Source organism: Trichomycterus rosablanca, chromosome 20 (assembly GCF_030014385.1).
Source record: "Trichomycterus rosablanca isolate fTriRos1 chromosome 20, fTriRos1.hap1, whole genome shotgun sequence".
In the NCBI taxonomy this organism is placed as follows: Eukaryota; Metazoa; Chordata; class Actinopteri; order Siluriformes; family Trichomycteridae; genus Trichomycterus; species Trichomycterus rosablanca.
In genome coordinates, this window is record NC_086007.1 from 9,436,708 (window position 1) to 9,458,018 (window position 21,311).

The 21,311-nt window shown below is 41.2% G+C and overlaps 2 protein-coding genes across 2 annotated transcripts in view; one reads left to right on the forward strand and one right to left on the reverse strand.

The window, feature by feature from the left end:
- The window catches only part of cog6 (component of oligomeric golgi complex 6), a 53,684-nt gene extending 42,508 nt beyond the window's left edge, over positions 1-11,176 (reverse strand). Inside the window, exons 1-4 of the mRNA XM_063016418.1 lie at positions 11,011-11,176; positions 9,312-9,455; positions 9,114-9,185; positions 8,787-8,845 (exon numbers count right to left, since the gene is read on the reverse strand). Coding sequence (XP_062872488.1) covers positions 8,787-8,845; positions 9,114-9,185; positions 9,312-9,455; positions 11,011-11,154 — 419 coding nt within the window. The 5' untranslated portion in view covers positions 11,155-11,176. The remainder of the gene's footprint in view (positions 1-8,786; positions 8,846-9,113; positions 9,186-9,311; positions 9,456-11,010) is intronic.
- A 6,204-nt stretch (positions 11,177-17,380) lies between these two features.
- The window catches only part of LOC134334526 (LHFPL tetraspan subfamily member 6 protein), a 92,775-nt gene continuing 88,844 nt past the window's right edge, over positions 17,381-21,311 (forward strand). Inside the window, exons 1-2 of the mRNA XM_063016871.1 lie at positions 17,381-17,724; positions 18,888-19,399. Of these exons, the coding sequence (XP_062872941.1) occupies positions 19,015-19,399 (385 nt within the window). The 5' untranslated portion in view covers positions 17,381-17,724; positions 18,888-19,014. The remainder of the gene's footprint in view (positions 17,725-18,887; positions 19,400-21,311) is intronic.

Genomic DNA, 21,311 nt, shown 5'->3' on the forward strand with positions numbered 1-21,311 from the left:
AGTTACACAAGAACAATCAGTTCCAGTCTTTTTAGTATCAAACACAGTCATGGACAATTTTGTATCTCCAGTTCACCTCACTTGCACGTCTTTGGACTGTGGGAGGAAACCGGAGCTCCCAGAGGAAACCCACACAGACACAGGGAGAACATGCAAACTACACAGAAAGGACCCGGACCGCTCCACCTGGGAATCAAACCCTGGACCTTCTTGCTGTAAGGCGTCAGTGGTACCCACCAAGCCACTGTGCCACCAGATTTATTGGGATTTTAACATCATGTTTTACACACTTTAATAACATTCATGACAGGACAGGTAATTTGGTCTTTTTAATGTCAAACACAGTCATGGGCAATTTTGTTTACCTCACTTTGGACTGTGGGGGGAAATCAGAGCTCCCAGAAAAAAACCCACACATACACGAGGAGAACATGCAAACTCCACACAGAAAGGACCTGGACCACTCCACCTGGGAATTGAACCCAGCACCTTCAGGGTGTGAGGCGACAGTGCTACCCACTGAGTCACCGTGCCACACATTGAGGTGTAACCAAGTTATGTGCAGAAGAATGGTCCAAATTCCAGTGTTCGTATGGCCAGGTTCAAATGAAACGAGCAGTTTGCGCACAAAACCAGCAACGTGTCCGATTTAAAACCATGACAAGGCTGAAATTCTGCCAAAAAATATGGGAATACGTTTACAAATGCATTTTTCTATCTGTAAATGTCACGTCAGGCTCTTATAAGTCCAAATAAGTCCTGAGAAGTCAAACAAAAGGTCAGCACACCGATACGAGGGTTCTTCAAAAAGTTTCCACACTATTTACTGAGAATTTTAAAAACAAATGACATCACGTTTCTACATCGTCGCCGTCCGATGCATTTTTCCCAGCATTGTACCAACTTTTTAATGACAGCAAAGATTGTTTTTGGTTGAGCGAGTTAGCCACTGATGCACCGCTGCTTTCACATCATCATCACATTATAATTTTCTTCCCCTTAAAGCTTCCAAAAAAGCTCTTGCTCAGTCTCTCAGTCACGACCAATTACTACTCCTCCCCTCCGCCCTCCCCATTTCCAACCAAAATATAAAAGTGTGGAAACTTTTTGAAGATCCCGGTCACAAAAATACACAAAGCTAACCTGTAAGGTCAGTTTAAAATTCTCCAGTTTGAAAGCTGACTTCAGCAGTATCTGTGTTAATATTTGATATTAGATCCCATTTTCTATTAGACTGCTGTCTCTCAGTAAGTAAACATGTCTGTTTACTGTCCTTTATCTACACCACACTTCTCTCCTGAGATCTCAGGTGTCAGGAAAGGTCACAAAGCTGCTGGACACAATTGGCAGTGCCTGCAGCAGACAAAATTGGCCACTTAAGTCTGGGTGGGAAAAGACTGGACTAAAAAAGGGGTGGGGTCTTCCACGATGCATGAGGACCCTGGTTAATAGCCCAGGGCACCTGTACAGAAGTGGACGAATGTGGAGATCAGTGCATGACCCTCCGTACGTAAAACTGGCCTCACACTTGGATCCACCCAATATGGGCGAATAAGAAGGGGTCATGGACTGCACATACGTCGGAGGGAGCAATTGTCAGGCAAATGTACGTCACATACACATACGTCGGTGTGTCAGGCAAATGTACCCTCCTCGGACGCAATTGGGGTCTCCACCATTAAAAGACAAATTGACTAAGCCAAATTGGGACAAAAAGGTGTAAAATTCATAAATAAAATAGCAAAAATTTTAAACACACAAGGAGAATCCAGACTATAAGCTCTCTCTCAGTCTTTTTAGTCATGACCAATTACTACTGCCCTCACCGTTTCCAACCAAAATATAAAAGTGCAGAAACTTTTTAAAGATCCCTGTCACAAAAGTACACATAGCTAACCTGTAAGGTCAGTTCAAAACTCCAGTTTGAAAGCTGACTTCAGCAGTATATGTTAATATTTTAGATCCTATTTTCTATTAGACTGCTGTCTCTCAGTAAAGTAAAGTAAACATGTCTGTTTACTGTCCTTCATCTGCACCACACTTCTCTCCTGAGATCTCAGGTGTCAAGGGAAGGTCACAAAGCAGCTGGACAGATAGAAACGGTCCCATCTGGCTGTGTGCAGTGTGAAATCACTGATGAAAATGTCAGAAATGTTTAGAATAATAGAATTGCTCCCCAAAGGGCCTGGAGGGCGAGATGACACAGCCAACAGACCCACAGACTGCATGGTTTATTTACTGTAGGATACTGAATACTGCTTGCTTTTCACTTAAATAATGGTAGTATATGAGGTGCTTAGCTGGTGCTAATTTTACGTTTTTAGAAGCCTTATCAATTAATCAAAGAAATATTTGACAGGCTATTGATTATAAGACAATCATTGGTTGCAGGCTGTTAAGATTTGCAGTGGCGCTACCGGTAGGCTGGGCGCCTACAAAGGCAATGATTGGCTCGCCCGTTGGGTTGGATCGCCTAAGTGGATTCCTTATAACTGAAGCAATTACAACCTCTGCTGGCTGATCAATGGCGCCTGCACGGAACACAATACCAAGCCCATATGCAGCTAACGTGTCGGAGGGGGCGTGTGTTAGTCATGGCTCTTCTCAGTCAGGAGTAAAAGTCAGCAGCAGCACAAAGAAAGCAAAATGCAATCTGGGAAATTGGATACCACTACACTGGGAGGAAAATTGGGGGAAAGTTCGGTGGCAGGTTCAATTTAGAATTCTGCTAAGAATGTTATTAACAAGTCACAGGAGGTGCTACAGGATATTCTGCTAGTGGAACAGCGGTCAGCTGGGCGCCCCCTAAGCCAAGTTCACACTACACGACATTCCAAGTCGTCAGGTCGCTGTACAGTTCACACTACACAACTGGATCTCTTGTAATCGGGAGTCTTTCAAGTCGATATGGCTTTCACACTACACAACTGATCGGCGATAGGGGGTTTCACACTACACCATCTATCACCAACTGGAATCGCAGGCGAGCTTCTCTGGTCTCCCAGACTACATTTTGTCACGAAAACAGACACGAGAAGTGACGAAAGGTTTAATGATACCACGTCCAAAAATGCACGTCAACAAGTAGCGAGCGATCAAAGTTTGTGCGCTGATGTGCAGCATAAAATCAATGAGAAAAAAATAAATGAATCTGAGTGGATTTGGCTACTCGAACAGCAGGGATTGTTCTGTAGTGAGTTGGAGGTTAATAGATATTTTCTGCAATGCTACATTGGTGTTATGTTTTGAAGAGAACGATAAGGTCAGAAACACTGTAAAACTTGTGTGTGTGCCCATGCATTCTGATATAAACTATATTATGCCCCTGTCCCACCTTTTTACAACTCCCCCCTGTGTTTCCCCTCACACCGTATCTTGTGTTCTCATTGCGCCAGTTGGACGACTCAGCTCCAGATATTTGACATGCTAGATATCTTTTTTCAGTCGCCAAGTGCTCGGCTCGTGTAGTGTAGTGTAGTGTGGTGTAGTGTAGTGTCGTGTAGTGTGAACTAGGCATAACAAACACAATTGGCAGGGCCTGCGGCAGTAAAAAACTTGGAGACAGGGTCCTTGACGAGGTGTAAGGACCCTGGTTAGAAGCCTGAGGCGCCTGTACAGAAGTGAAGAAACGTGGAGATTAATTTATGACTCTCTGTGCACAAAACTGGCCTCACTCGTCCAAGTGTGGGCAAATAAGACTGTGTATGCGTCGGAGGGAGCATGTATCAGGCAAATGTACTCTCCTCAGACGCGCTTGGGGTCTCGAACAGTGAAAGACAAATTGACTATTGAGAACCTCTTTGTCCCAAATTGGCTTAGAGATGGGACGATCGATCGGCTATGAATCGGTATCGGCCGATTTTTAATCAAAATATGCTATCGGCGATCGGCCGATATTTCCTAAATGTAGCCGATCCGATCGTGTGATATATAAAAGATCACGTTAAGTTAACAGCTCAGTGGATTGATCCAGACTTTGAGCTACGAAGCACCAACCATCACATCAAAATTCGTCAACAATCACACAGAAACCATCGTGAAAGCTCTTCATGACCTAAAATAACATCATTAACGTTGTGCATCATACATATGATGCAATTTTGCTGATTGTAATATTTACTTTAAAAAGATAATTCAACCCGGTCACATCTGAGTCGATTCTATCAGCACGTTATATAAACTCCTGGTTCACTTTGGTAAATCGTAAGCGGTTCTTACTTGTGATTTAGATGAGAACAGAAGACGTTACAGAGCCAATCAGAGGCAAAAGTTTATTCATTATCAAATTCGTTAGTTCAGGATCATCTGCTGAACTTTTAGGATCATCAGAAAACTTTTAGACGGAACAAGTCTGAGTCGGTTACAGATCTGTGGTAATAGCAGTTTAATTAAGCTTTTAAATTAAGCTTTTTAATGTAAAAGAGTCACACAAACTGTTCTGAAGTATCTGGTGTTTATTTAAAACCACAACATTTAATTAATAACAGTAAACACGGAGAGATAACTGAGAAGAAGAACTTACACTTCGCATGAAAATGAATCGACTCATGAATCACTTAGCGACACTAAACAGATCATCTCTTAAAGGCACAAACACACACGCGCGCGCTGTTGCGTTTGTCTCCGGTTTATCTTCACTGTGTCTCCGGTTTATCCGGTCTGCTTTGAGACTGTGTCTATTGTAAAAAGCACTGTACAAATAAAGTGCTATATGCACCTAGTACTAACATTCTACCAGTATTCAAAAAGTAGCTATTACTATAACTATTACTGCTACATTGGAATGCCAACACACCCTTTGGTGTGAGCCCATGATTACTTGTGCATGGAGTAACCAGATGCTCACCAGAGCTGTGCCAACATGCCACTGGCAGATGCCACTCTGGAAGCTCAGATTGAAATCACACCTACGCTCTTTTTTCCCACCATTCAGAGCATTCCAAACACGCTCTGTGCATAAATCACTTCATCTCATTTCTTTCTCACCTTGGCATGCCAATGTTTTGTCAGGCAGGAGACCCTGCTGAGCATTTCTGTCACCATCTCACGCGGCCGTCTCTCCCATCAATTACACCCAAATGAGTTTATTGGCAGCCACTGAATGGTCATAAACAACTGTGAGGTACTAGCAGAGACCATAAAGCTGATCTGTGGCTGGTAACAGGAGATGGAAGTGCTCAGTCCCTGGACATCGGTTTATCATTCAAAGCGTGGGTGCCCATTTTTATGTCCCCAGGGCAAATGTTATTTGGCCACGTTGTTTCTGTTATCTATTGGAGACAGTAATCGGTAGAATTCGCAATGAGCCGTGGACAGACTTGACAGGATTAATTACAGATGCTGCAGTGAAGTATGAAGAGAAAAAATAAATCATGCAGTGCTGCCTCATGAATCATTTATTAGAATTCATCAAAAGTTGAATTTCTTACTAATCCATGATTCTATAGACGTTCGTTTCAATTTCTCAGACGTTACAAAAAGGAACAGAGCAAAGGCTAACTACAAATCTGACAAAAGCAATCAAGTAAGATCTGCACATTAAATGTTGGACAGAAGCAGAAGTGCTTGAAGTAAATGGGGTCAGGCTCACACAGCTAAGTTTTGTGCTTCAGCATTTTTGTGCTTTAGCCTTTATAAACCATGTGACACCATCTGTAATCAACACGACAAAGTTTTTCAGAACAGAGAACTGGAATTCACCCGAGCTAAAGGAAGCGGCTCTTGTTACTAATCACACTTATAATGACCGTATGAAAAGGTCAAGACTGTGTCTGAAATCACATACTTCCATACTGAACAGTAAGCGAAAGCAGTACGCAAGAGCAATTGGTATGCCTGAATACATAGTATTCATTAAACAGTATGCGAAAAGTACCCGGATGACCAACTGCCTGGGCAGCCATTTTTGAGTAGGCAAACGATGCACACTTACTGTCCGATAATCTATCCCATAATTCAACTGGAGCTACAACGGCGTTCGTAGTGAAGAAGAAAGATGGGGGAAAGTGGAGTAAGACTAACATTAAAAATGTTATGATTAAGTACAACCCTGAATAATGTTATAAGTAGCTTTGTGGAGAATGACAGAATTCATTTAGTCTGATATTAAAGTTGTTGTAACTGCGGCGATGTGACGTCATGCATCACGTGACGTTGGTAAGATGACGGATGTAGTACGCTCATATATCAGCCATAACATTAAAACCACCTCCTTGTTTCTACACTCACTGTCCATTTTATCAGCTCCACTTACCATATAGGAGCACTTTGTAGTTCTACAATTACTGACTGTAGTCCATCTGTTTCTCTGCATGCTTTGTTAGCCCCCTTTCATGCTGTTCTTCAATGGTCAGGACCACCACAGAGCAGGTATTGTTTGGGTGGTTGGTCATTCTCAGCCCGCCCTGCAGTGACATGACATGGTGGTGGTGTGTTAGTGTGTGTTGTGCTGGTATGAGAGGCTCAGACTCAGCAATGCTGATGGAGTTTTTAAAAACACCTCACTGTCACTGCTGGACTGAGAACAGTCCACCAACCAAAAACATTCAGCCAACAGTGCACTGTGGGCAGCATCCTGTGACCACTGATGAAGGTCTAGAAGTTGACCAACTCAAACAGCAGCAATAGATGAGCGATCATCTCTGACTTTACATCTACAAGGTGGACCAACTAGGTAGGAGTGTCTAATAGAGTGGACAGTGAGTGGACACGGTATTTAAAAACTCCAGCAGCACCGCTGTGTCTGATCCACTCATACCAGCACAACACACACTGGCATACCACCACCATGTCAGTGTCACTGCAGTGCTAAGAATGATCCATGACCTAAAGAATACCTGCTCTGTGGTGGTCCAGTGGGGGTCCTGACCACTGCAGAACAGCATGAAAGTGGCTAACAAAGCATGCAGAGACATAGATGGACTACAGACAGTAATTGTAGAACTACAAAGTGCTTCTATATAATAAGTGGAGCTGATAAAATAGACAGTGAGTGTAGAAACAAGGAGGTGGTTTTAATGTTATGGCCGATCAGTGTGTATGTGTGTGTGTGTGTGTGTGTGTGTATGTATATATATACAGTGTATCACAAAAGTGAGTACACCCCTCACATTTCTGCAGATATTTAAGTATATCTTTTCATGGGACAACACTATAGACATGAAACTTGGATATAAGTTAGAGTAGTCAGTGTACAGCTTGTATAGCAGTGTAGATTTACTGTCTTCTGAAAATAACTCAACACACAGCCATTAATGTCTAAATAGCTGGCAACATAAGTGAGTACACCCCACAGTCAACATGTCCAAATTGTGCCCAAATGTGTCGTTGTCCCTCCCTGGTGTCATGTGTCAAGGTTCCAGGTGTAAATGGGGAGCAGGGCTGTTAAATTTGGTGTTTTGGGTACAATTCTCTCATACTGGCCACTGGATATTCAACATGGCACCTCATGGCAAAGAACTCTCTGAGGATGTGAGAAATAGAATTGTTGCTCTCCACAAAGATGGCCTGGGCTATAAGAAGATTGCTAACACCCTGAAACTGAGCTACAGCATGGTGGCCAAGGTCATACAGCGGTTTTCCAGGACAGGTTCCACTCGGAACAGGCTTCGCCAGGGTCGACCAAAGAAGTTGAGTCCACGTGTTCGGCGTCATATCCAGAGGTTGGCTTTAAAAAATAGACACATGAGTGCTGCCAGCATTGCTGCAGAGGTTGAAGACGTGGGAGGTCAGCCTGTCAGTGCTCAGACCATACGCCGCACACTGCATCAACTCGGTCTGCATGGTCGTCATCCCAGAAGGAAGCTGACGCACAAGAAAGCCCGCAAACAGTTTGCTGAAGACAAGCAGTCCAAGAACATGGATTACTGGAATGCCCTGTGGTCTGACGAGACCAAGATAAACTTGTTTGGCTCAGATGGTGTCCAGCATGTGTGGCGGCGCCCTGGTGAGAAGTATCAAGACAACTGTATCTTGCCTACAGTCAAGCATGGTGGTGGTAGCATCATGGTCTTGGGCTGCATGAGTGTTGCTGGCACTGGGGAGCTGCAGTTCATTGAGGGAAACATGAATTCCAACATGTACTTTGACATTCTGAAACAGAGCATGATCCCCTCCCTTCGAAAACTGGGCCTCATGGCAGTTTTCCAACAGGATAACGACCCCAAACACAACCTCCAAGATGACAACTGCCTTGCTGAGGAAGCTGAAGGTAAAGGTGATGGACTAAACCCAATTGAGCACCTGTGGCACATCCTCAAGTGGAAGGTGGAGGAGTTCAAGGTGTCTAACATCCACCAGCTCCGTGATGTCATCATGGAGGAGTGGAAGAGGATTCCAGTAGCAACCTGTGCAGCTCTGGTGAATTCCATGCCCAGGAGGGTTAAGGCAGTGCTGGATAATAATGGTGGTCACACAAAATATTGACACTTTGGGCACAATTTGGACATGTTCACTGTGGGGTGTACTCACTTATGTTGCCAGCCATTTAGACATTAATGGCTGTGTGTTGAGTTATTTTCAGAAGACAGTAAATCTACACTGCTATACAAGTTGTACACTGACTACTCTAAGTTATATCCAAGTTTTAGTTCTATAGTGTTGTCCCATGAAAAGATATAATAAAATATTTGCAGAAATGTGAGGGGTGTACTCACTTTTGTGATACACTGTATATATATATATATATATATATATATATATATATATATATATATATATATATATATATATATATAAAAACATACAAAGTATCATGTGTGTTAAATTAAGCTTTCAATTAAACTCACTTTTCTCCTTGTAAGTTGTTGGTTTTCAGAATCAAGTCCTGGGTTTGTACCTTGGCAGCCTATCAAAACAAGCAGACATCAATTATCATAAAAGTGTAGCAAAATGCTATTACAGCATCATAAAATAACAGTCAACTACAGTCAAGACTACTATGAGTTACCAGCTATTCATTTAGGTGAATGAACAGAATATTTAAAAGTGCCAACTTCACATACTAAAATATCTATGAATATGTTAGAATATTTCATAAAGCCAATAAAAGTCAACACAACACTAAAAACTTAGCTATTGGTATTGACTTAATTCTGGTATTGTGACAAATCTACCTTTAACCTGCTGGTCATTTCTCCACAGCAGGAGCTCATGGCTTGGACGTCTTCATGAACACTCTCCAGCTCCTATGTACATGACATAAAAAAACGAAGCCGCTCAGTAGAATCCTACATAAGTATACCGTGTGTAGACATTCTTTGCATTACATCAACACTGGCTAATAAAATCATGGAGAGCTGATCACATTGTACCTCCTTCACATCTTTGAATATCTGCACAAATTCTTCATTGATGGACAAACTACGTCTCTCGATGTCTCCTCTCAGGTTTCTTCGTGTGCGGAGGCTGTTCTCTGTGAAGAAAATCGAGAGGGACTTTAACGCCTCCAGCATTTCCTATAAACAGAAAACATCAAGTTTAAAGTTCACAGGATTCACAGAACAATGTACAGCCAAAACCAATTCAAAACAAGTATTTACAAGTATTTATATTGTTATTAATAATGTTATATTCTAAAAAAAAAAAAAAAAGTGTGGCAGATTGTTTTAATACTGGTGATGAGTTGAATACACAGTTCATTAAACTCTTTTGTGTATGGGGCTGCATCAAAGTGCCCATGCTCACTTCTGTCCACCATCAAAAGCACCCACAATGTGCATGCATGCATTAGTACTAGACATAAGAGCAATCCTGACCTATCCTCTCCATTATCATGTAGACCAGAATTCACTGTATGATGATCCACCACGTAACATACAGAAGCTGAAGGACCTGCTGCAAATGTCCTAGTGCCATCCTGATCCTAATTTATTGGCTCATCGGTATATAAATAATTCATTCTCCACTTATACTTGCACCCAAGTGGTAGAACAAACTTCCTGTCTGTCCGAACATCTGAGTCTCTCACGGTCTTAAAAAGACGATTAAAAACCCACCTCTTTACTAAGCACTTAAGCTGAGAACTAACATATACTACTAATGTTCTTATTTATTTCTTTAAGAATAAAACTTTGTTCTAACAGGGTTTCAGCAGAGTTGTATCCTTGGACTGTTGTAAACATAAACTAGAGTAGGGAAATGCTTACTGTGGAAGCACTTCTGTAAGTCTCTCTGGATAAGATGCTGCTAAATGCAAAAAATGTAAAAGTAAATGTTATACTACCATTGTGAAAAAGTAAAGGCCCTCTTGAAGTTAAGCGATACACTGTTGAGAGTGAACTGTGATTTCTAGTTAGTCTTATTTCTTAGTTAGGATTTTCCTCCTGTTTCACTTTTAAACTTGTGTTACAGCTCGGGGTTCTGAGAAATTGTAAGAATCAGCTTTTTATTTCAGTGTTCGTATACTATATTTGTGTTATTGTCAGTGTATAAGTGTCAAAAACATCCCCATTATTTTACATAAGGCTAAAAGATATGCAAGTCCACGGGACCATGAAACGCATTAACAGGTTTCCCCATACATCCTTATGGGAAAAAATACCTTGAAACTCAACGCCACTCCCAGAACCAACTGATGTTGAGTTTCAAGGTACCGCTGTAGTGATATTAGTGCAGTGGTGTCCTGCTTTACCTTTCCATCATGAAAGCTATTTTTGCCAGATCATAAACGCTAAACAAAGGCTGAACAACTCTGCAATGCTTTTAAATATATATTTATGTCGCAGGGGTGATATACATGTTGGAGAACTTAGTTCATTTCACTGTAACCATACTGCATATGATAAACAGGTTTCTAAGTGTTAAGTCGCTAACAGAGTTAGCTAGCTAACTAATTAATATTTGATGTAGTAGTCTGTACATTAAATAGGTGGGGAAATGCCATGCTTTTGCCCTGCAGTAATAATACAATAATAATAAAAATGTCTACCTATAAAAAAAAACAGAATAGTGGGTAGAGCTAGCATGTTAGCTAGTTAGCATCCAGCTCCGAATGAAACTGCTTCGACTCACCTTGTCATTATCCAGGCGGGTTTCCAGAATTTTATTAAGTTTTCTGGATAAAGGGTTGTTTTGCTGAGAGGAAACATTAGCGCCGTTGTTATTCTGAATTAAATTTGAACTGTCAGGTGCACTTTCCAATTTAGTGTCTGCCATCCCAAACAAACGAACCACGTCGACTAGGAAGCTGTTGTGAGCATCGCTTTATTTCTTCCCCCTCAACACGATCTGATCCAGCAATGCGTTCCGGTCTGCATGCGAAGACTTGGGCACGGAACATACTGTACTTTGTTAAGACTTCAATAAAAATAAGTAAACAAAAGCTATCAAGCAAACTATTTTAAAACTAAAATTTTTTTGTGCCAGCAAATGTTTAAACACACCTTCATTTGTATCTTAAAAGTTAGCTCAAAAAGCATTTTATATAAAAATGCAGTACGCGGCTCAGGTGGCGCAGCGCTAAAGTACGCTAGCGCACCAGAGTTGGGGTTTCGAATACATCGTATCGAATCTCAGCTCTGCCTTTCCGACTGGGCTGGGTGGTTGCATGAACAACGATTGGCTGTTGTTCAGGGTTAAGCATAAAAACGTCGGATCATAGGTCCTCATAACTATTGCGACTGCGGCCCCTGCTGGCTGACTGATGGTGCCTGCACAGGGCTGAGGAATAATGCTGATGGGGGTGTGGCCCTCCGTACACAGTGCCCGTCGGTGTATGAACTCGACTAGTGCAGGTGAAAAATGACTGACTGTACGTGCCGGAGGGGGCGTATGTCAGTTGAGAGGCGTCCCCAGTCAGCGGTGAAGGGTCGAATCAGTATAGAGGACGCAATCAGGGTAATTGGACACGACTAGATTAGGGGAGAAAATTGGGGGAAAAAAAGTGGGAAAAATTATTAAAAATAAAATGCAGTAATTACTACGGATTATCATAGAACTCCAATTGTTTACATTATTTTTTTGGCTAGTTTTACTTTTAACTTAAATTAATTTTGTTTATGTATGATTTGTGTTCTCCAGGCCACTCAAGTAGGATGGGGGTCACTGCTGAATCTGGTTCCTCTCAAGGTTTGATCCTGTAATTTTAAGGGTGTTTTTCCTTGCCACTGTTGCCCTTGGCTTGCTCAACAAAGGTGTTTGGTCTGTCGGTCCTGGATTCTGTAAAGTTGCTTTGAGACAATGTATATACTGAAAAGCACTATACAAATAAATTTGACCTTAAATGTGACTTAGGCAATTTCCTCATACTGCTAAGGTTTTGGTAAGGTTGTTCAGGAGCTACTGCTGTGTTGCTTGGTAATTGCTGTGGTATCTTTGATTGTGGCTAGGGTTTTGCTAGCTTTTGACATTTTTAGGTGCTTGCTATAGTGTATAGTGTTGCTCAGTATTTAACTAAATAGTTACTATGGTTGCTACTGTGTAGGCAAGCTGTAGCTTAGTGGTTAAGATACTGGACTAGTAACCAGAAGGTTGCTGGTTCAAGCCCCACCACTGCCAGGTTGCTGCTGTTGGGCCCTTGAGCAAGGCCCTTAACCCTCAGTTGCTCAGACTGTATACTGTAACTGTAATGTAAGTCGCTTTGGATAAAGGCGTTTGCTAAATGCCGAAAATGTAAATGTAAATGTACATGTCAATGTTGCAATGGTAGTTCAGGTGGTTGCTAGTGTGTTGCTGAGCAAATTCTATGGTGTTGATTGCTATCGTATCTTTAGTGGTTGATATAGTTGCCAGCTTAACACTGCATTTTAGGTGGTTGCTATAGTCTATACAAGTATAGTGCACTTATACTTGTATATACTTGCACCCAAGTGGTGGAAACTTCCTGTCTTTCCGTACATCTGAATCTTTCACTGTCTTAAAAAGACGATTAAAAACCCACCTCTTTACTAAGCACTTAAGCTGAGAACTAACATGTACTACTAATTATCTTATTTATTTCTTTATTTATTTGATTGCTATCAAATCCTTAGTGGTTGATATAGTTTTTAGCTTAACACTGCATTTTAAGTGGATGCTATAGTGTTCAAGGTGATTGCTAGGTGGTTGTTATTGTATCTCTAGCGGCTGATAGTGATTGCTGGGGGTTTATAGGTTGTTGCTGTGATTTTACATTATGTCATAAACGTCATGTGACAGCAAGGAAAAAGCAGGAATGTTAAGCTGACACAGCAGTGGTGGTACTACATCATACTGTACAGTGTTGCTTGTACAAACATAATTTACATGGAAAAGTCATTAAAAGAAAACAACACCTGTAAGCTTTTCGAATGACTCTTACAGCCCACTTAACATCATTTAACATTATTACAGGTCTAAAACATAATGTGTATGATTGCAGCCTAAAAGTCTGTCAGAACTTGAAGGTTTCTGTAAACTGTAATATCTATTAAAGAAGTGATACTACTAACTCAATATGGTGTTCAAACATTTGCACATGCCACAATTACTACTTTATTTTTGTACATATTGCATCAGACATAGCCATAGCAACAATAACTATTAATTACAATTTGCAATATACAGTAAAATCTGAAAGTACTCAAATCCCTTGACATTTTGTGCACCTTATTGGGCTGGGTATTTGAACTGTTGAACTTTCTTAATATGACAGTCTTGGTCCAGTTCCACTGGGAAACACTGATAAAGGTAGTAATACCCTGGACAGGCCACCAACCCCCCTTCCCAAGACATAGCCAATCACGTTTGTGTAGACGTCCATCTGGCTGATAGCATCACTCATCATTCTCCACAGTAATGGGCTAGCAGAATAGACAGCTGTGCCACCCAAGCGCTCTGTTCATTCCAAGGACTATTTTAAAGGTGGACTTGTTAGTCTACAGCACACATTTCCATCTGTCTATCTCAGATGAGCCAGAGCCCAGAGAAGTCAGTTGTGTTTCTAATAAGTTTCCACACTTTTATACATTGGTTGGAAACGATGAGGGTGGGAGGAGTAGTAATTAGTCATGTCTAAGAGACTGAGAGAGAGAGCTTATAGTCCGGATTTAGCACCATTTGATTTCCACCTATTTGGACGCTCAAAGAAGCTTTAAGGGGAAGATGATATTCATGTGATGATGATGTGAAAGCAGCGGTGCATCAGTGGCTACACGCTCAACCAAAAACATTTTGCTGATGGCATTAAAAAGTTGATACGACGCTTGAAAAAATGCATCAGAAGGTGATTATGTAGAAAAGTAAAGTCATTTATTTTTGAAATTCTTAATAAATAAAGTAAAGAAAAAAGTGCAGAAACTTTTTGAAGAACCCTCGTATGTGACTGTGTTTACTGACAAGGAAGGACTCACAAGCTCATGTTGCTATATTTTTACAGAAGTATCAGAAGTGTCAGTTTTTCACAGGTATTTACTATTGGTTTGCAGCCTTACCCTTTACACACAATGATATCTGTGGTTCCTCTGAATCTTTTAATAATGTTATGGAGTGTATAAGGCAAATTCCCTAAATTCTCTGCATGCATTTGTTAAAAATAACATTATTCTTTTTTTTTCTCCCCCTCTTTTTTCCCCCAATTTTTATACCCCAGTCTAGTCGTGTCCAATTACCCTGATTGCATTCTCTATACTGATTCGACCCTTCACCGCTGACTGAGGATGCCTCTCAACTGACATACGCCCCCTTCGGTATGCACAGTCAGTACAGACTGCATTTTTCACTTGCACGAGTCGAGTTCATACACTTGACGGGCACTGTGTACGGAGGGTCACACCCCCATCAGCATTATTCCTCAGCCCTGTGCAGGTGCCATCAGTCAGCCAGCAGGGGCCACAGTTGCACCAGTTATGAGGACATATGATCCGACTTTCTTACCCTCTAACCCTGAACAACAGCCAATCGTTGTTCATGCAGCTGCCCAGCCTAGTCGGTAAGGCAAAGCTGAGATTCGATACGATGTATTCGAAACCCCAACTCTGGTGAGCTAGCGTACTTTACCGCTGCACCACCTGAGTGGCAAAAAATAACATTATTCTTAAACTGTTGTAGTATTTGCTTTCACTGTTTTTTTAATGGCAAGCCTCACACATTTTTGCTCATAAATAAGCATCTGTTACCTATTTACCTGTTTACAAACAGCAATTCTCCAAGTTGTGTGAATAAGACCATAAGACTGAACGATTGGGGTTAAAAATCTCATAAGTTTACTGTGGGTTTTCTGAAAATACAACATAAACAACATTCTCAATACTTACACTTTTACTTCCCAGCACTGCCTGTCCACAATTTTGTGGGTAAAAGATAATTGTGCATGTTCTACCATTTTAAACTCAGCTATGCACATAAAATTGACCTTGTGATGTCACATGGAAGACATCTCTGACCCTGATTAAACCCAAATCTTCTTATATTAAAGAGAAATAATAAAAATTCAGCACTAGGCGTTAAAAACAAAGTAAAGGTAAAACACAAGGTCACCCTGACTGCTGCTGGTTTCTGAATAATTCAGCCGAGTGTCTCCCTTGTGTAAACTCAAGTGCCCCGGCATGTACCCCACACCTTATCTGCTGCCCTCGACAAACACTACCACCCTGATGTCTTATCAGTCCTGCTGAGGATTGCTCATTTAATCTGACATGTTTTATTACTGAATAAACTCAGTACTGATCTGGGATCATCATTCATTTCTGAACGCTATAATACACTGAAAGAGGAAGCATATTTATAGACAATGCCACCCTTTGTTGCATTTTTTTATGCCTGGCAGCAATTCTGATGTGGCAGATGAACTCAGCTAGTCACAATAACTGAGACAATAAAAGATTAAAAATAAGAGGATTAAAACAAAAAATCACACTAAGATTTGCATGACTATAAACAAATAAACAACATTTCAACTAAATCAGTTTGTTGGGTTGTGTTACAGTTTTTACTGTAAGCCTTTGCACCAGTTCATACACTATATGGACAAAAGTTTTGGGACACCCTTTCTAATTACTGAATTTACATGTTTCAGCCACAACAACTGCAAACAGTTGTAATAAATCATTTGAGAATTGTGATCATTATCACCTGTTTGGTATAAAGGGTTTACCTTAAACTTTTGCACAAAACCTTTATTTTAATTAGTTTTTTTTTTATTCTCTATTGTGGTCATGCAGTTTGTAATTGGCAATTCCACCAAATCAGTGCCATATGTATTTAAAATTAACTTTAAAATGCATTTTATAATTGAGCAAAGTGTTTCATAGAGTTACTTCACTCAAATGGGGTGCATTCGATTTAATGGCCCAATTATTGTTGTTGTTGCTTTTATTATCATTTTGTTTTTATTGTTGTAATACTTTGGCAATGTTATTCTCATTACAATAATGCCAATAAAGCTACAGTGGTACCTAGAAACTCAACGTCAATTGGTTCTGGAAGTGGCGTTGAGTTTAAAGGGCATTGATTGTCAAGGTCTTTTTCTCCCATAAGGATGTTTGGGGAAACCTGTGTTCCATGGTCCCGTGGCACTGCATATATTTTAGGTTAATGTACAACCCCAAATCAGAAAAAGTTGGGACAGTATGGAAAATGCAAATAAAATAAAAATACAGTGTTCCTTACATTTACTTTGATTTTTATTTGATTGCAGACAGGATGAACCTGAGATATTTCATGTTTTTCTGCTTAACTTCATTTCATTTGTTAATATACCTACATTCCTGCATTTCAGGCCTGCAACACAGTCCAAGTTGGGACAGGGGCAATTTAGGGCTAGTAATAAGGTAAAAAAAAAAAAAAAAACTAAATAATGATGTGATTCCAAACAGGTGATGTCAACAGGTGATTGTAATCATGGTTTGGTACAAAAGCAGCATCCAGGAAAGGCTTTGATGAACAAAGATGATCAGAGGATCTCCAGTTTGTCAACAAATGTGTGAGAAAATTATTGAAATGTTTAAAAACAACGTACCTCAAAGAAAGAACCACACATTACAAAAGCATGGCTCTGGAAGAAGAGGGTACGGGTACTGGACTTGCCTGCCTGCAGTCCTGACCTGTCCCCAATAGAGAATGTGTGGAGAATATTGAAACGAAAAATGTGATAAAGACGACCCCGTACTGTTACACATCTTAAGACGTGTTTGCAGGAAGAATGGGACAAAATAAAACCTAAACACTAAATCACTTGGTATCCTCGGTGCCAAAACGTCTTTCAAGTGTGGTGAAAAGGACTAGCAACATTACAAAGTGGTAAATGCTTTACTGTCCCAACTTTTTTTGGAATGTGTTTTTTGTCATGCCAATAAAGCTACGTTTGAGTTTGTGTGTGTGAGAGAGAGTGCGTGTGAGAGAGAGAGAGAGAAAGGGGGGTGAGAGAGAGGAGGGTCTCCGCCGCTGCTCTCTCCCACACTTCAGTTGAAGTGAAAGGAGAGGAGAGGAGAGCCCGCGCGCTGTTCTCACGCTGATCTCGCGCTGATATCAATCTGATCTCATAGATCGCTTATACACTTCTCACATCTCACACTGATCTCTCACTGATCTCACACTGATCTCTCACTGATCTTTAGCATCTTTCTGATCTAACTTCAGCTACTTTTCCTGAAACGGGACACTCGGTTTCGACTTACACATTCTGGGAACTAAGGACTTTGCTGGACGCTCGTTCTGATCTGATCGGATCTCTGGACTGTGATAACTGGGAAAAAGTTGTTGTTGGTTTCCAGTTTGGGACTGGTCAGTGCTGATTCGGACCTGAGGCATTTGGATGGTCTTATATATCATGTAAGTTTTAACAGTACTGTACTACTGTGTTTACTGCTTATTGCTGTTTAGGAACAAGTAGCTTATTTAATTAGGTTTGTTTTTGATTATTTTAATATACTTTTTACTGCATATATTCATAAATACACTATAAATATGAACACAAATGTATTTATAAACATGAATCAAACTGAGTGAGGAGCAATAGTCTATTATTAAGGGATAAGGGGATGATTTAGGGCAGATATGATGCCTTTATTTACATTTACTTTTTTGGCATTTAGTAGACACGTTTATTTAAAGCGACTTACAATTATGACTAAATACAGTTGAGGAATTGAGGGTTAAGGGCCTTGCTCAGGGGCCCAACAGTGGCAGCTTGGCAGTGGTGGGGCTTGAACCCATGCCTTTATGTACATTTACATTTTTGGCATTTGGCAAAGACTTATCCGAAGCGACTTACATTTATGACTAAATACAGTTTGAGGAATTGAGGGTTAAGGGCCTTGCTCAGGGGCCCAACAGTGGCAACTTGGCAGTGGTGGGGCTTAAACCCATGCCTTTATTTACATTTACATTTTCGGCATTTAGTAGACACTTTTATTCAAAGCGACTTACAATTATGACTAAATACAGTGTAAGAAATTAAGGGTTAAGGGCCTTGCTCAGGGACCCAACAGTGGCAACTTGGCAGTGGTGGGGCTTGAACCAGTGCTCTTATTTACATTTACATTTCTGGCATATAGCAGACACTTTTATCCAATGTGACTTACATTTATTACTATACTAGTTTGAACAATTGAGGGTTAAGGGCCTTGCTCAGGGGTCCAACAATGGCAAATTGGAAGTGGTGGGGCTTGAACCCATGCCTTTATTTACATTTACATTTTTGGCATTTAGCAGACGCTTTCATCCAAAACAACTTACAATTATTACTAAATACAGTTGAGGAATTGAGGGTTAAGGGCCTTGCTCAGGGGCCCAACAGTGGCAACTTTCTGATTACTAGTCCAATATCTTAACCACTTAGCTACAGTTGCCCATTTATTTGTTATATAAACATACACACATGTACAATGTGTATAATAAAATAACCATTTCAGTGTTCCAAAACATCTAAACATGTATTGACATCCCATAAACTTCTGTCATGTTATATTGTGCTGTTTTCTTCTGACTGATAGGGGACAGGGAGCAACCCAAAGAGAACCATGCTGAGAAGTGAGTGGAGATAAACAAACACACGAAAGGGAACCAACTACAAAGTTAAAGCTACTTTTTTTGGAAGGTACATATTATCTAGAAGACACCATGGCGTCCAGTCTGACATGTGCTGGAGTCGTGTGGGCGCTCGTGTCTCTGTTGAGCGCCGCTGCGTGCTGTGTGGGATTCTTCATGCCCTATTGGCTGCTGGGCTCGCAGATGGGCAAGCCGGTGTCGTTCGGCACTTTTCGCCGCTGCTCGTACCCGGTGCATGACGAGACCAGTCAGGCCACCGTGATGCTGGAACAGTGTGGACGCTACGCTGCTTTTCAGGGCATCCCGAGCATGGAGTGGAGGATCTGCACTGTGATCACGGGCACCGGATGCGGTTTGCTGTTGCTTGTGGCACTCACGGGACTCATGGGTTGCTGCGTGTCCGAGCTCATCTCGCGCACGGTGGGCCGCGTGGCCGGAGGCATGCAGTTCGTGGGAGGTGAGTGGTCTCGGCCTCAGTATCTTCAGAGTATTTTCATTTAAATGCATTATGTTTCTTTATTACATTTGGGGTAAAGAATGTAGGCATAATATTAAAAGTATATAAAAATTGTATATGGCAGCACATAGGTGGAGGTCAGTCAGCCTTGACCTTAACAAAAGTCCGTTCTCAGAAATATATGGATATGAAGAAGCCTCTGAATTGCTTGTTTACAGTAGCATAATGGTGAGAACTATTGTGAACTGCTGATATGTCGATATGTATTGTGTGCGTGAAGCAACAGGGCAGATAAAATCAGTGTTCTCGGTTTGCCTGCCCTACTCTGTCTCTGTATATGGCTGTATTTTGGGGAGAATGTCTGGGGCAGTGTAAAAGATTAGACTGTACCCATTAAACAGCACTGTTTGTGGACATAGGGAGTTGGGGACTATTTCAGACACATGGCTAATAACCCCTTATTGAAGTCCATTTAACGTTAGAACAGTCAGAGTACACAGAGAACTTCCACACTCCACTGGGGTTACAAAACAAACATCACTGAACAATAGGGGCAGATATTGCAACATTCAAAAATTCCACTTGCACTGTAATATTCGTTGTAAGTAAATTTATTCGTTTATTTCTTTCTGCTTGAGGTCAGATTTTTAACGCCTGAATGTATTCCTCATTTATCGCAAGAGTCTGAAGCACTGAACCAACTTCTTTTGTTCTATCTGTTCTGTGGCATAGTAAAGCAAACTGGAAAAAGCATCATTTACACAATATGGCCAAAAGTATGTAGACATCCCATTGAAAACCAAAGGCATTGATATGGAGTTGGCTCATCCACTCTGCTGAAAGGCTCTTTTACTCTGTGACTGTGAGAACTTGTGCCTGGTCAGTCAATTGTAAGGATAGCCAGTATCGTTAGGAATGCCTCCCTCACAATTGATGTTTCAATTCATCCTGAAGGTGTTTAGGATAAGCCACTGTAGTTCCTTGTACCAAACTTGTCAAGCCATGTTGTTATAGTCCTCATTCTGGTAGTGAAGAAGAGCCTTTTTAAGACTGTGAATAATTGATTTAGAATAATTGATTTTAGCCGCTCAGGTGGCACAGTGGTAAAACACACTAGCACACCAGAGCTGGGATTTCGATTACATCATATGGAATCTCAGCTCTGCCATCCAGCTGGGCTGGGCGGCTGCATGAACAACGATTGGCTGTTGTTCATAGGGTTGGATGAGCTGGACAGGGACTTCTTATAACTGAGCGAATTACGACCTTTGCTGGCTGGTTGATGGTATAATAATGCTGATCAGGGTGTGGGAGCTCTGGTTTCCTCCCACAGTCCAAAAACAAGCAGTCAGGTTAATTGGAGACTGAATTGCCCTATAGGTGAATGGATGTGTGTGCATGTGTGTCTTCCCTGTGATGGACTGGCGCCCCGTCCATGGTGTTACTGTGTGCCTTGTGCCCATCGAAAAGCTGGGGTAGGTGACCCTAATTGCATAAGCAGTTAAGAAAGTGAGTGAGTGAGTAAAAAACCCTGGTCTAAAACAGCTGAACCTACTACTCATACTACCCTCCCAAATCCAGAGATTGTTGTGTGTTTGTTTGGTGGTGTCTGACCCACCTTAATCATAATCAATATAAAGCTATTACAGATAATGAATAAATAAATAAATAAATAATGATTTCTCTATGTTTTCTGTATCCAGACCTCTTATACCTAGTGACAGGTGATTCAGCTCTGAAACACATTGTCAATAAGTGAAATTGCTTTAAAGCGATGCTGACGGGAGCCTGTACGCTTCATTTGGCAAATACTTTTGGTATTGATCCTCTCTGGTTGCGTCCCATTCTTGGATACGCCTTTGCCTCGGAAAGGGCAGGGAAGCAAGAAAAGGACATTAGGAAGGTCACCATG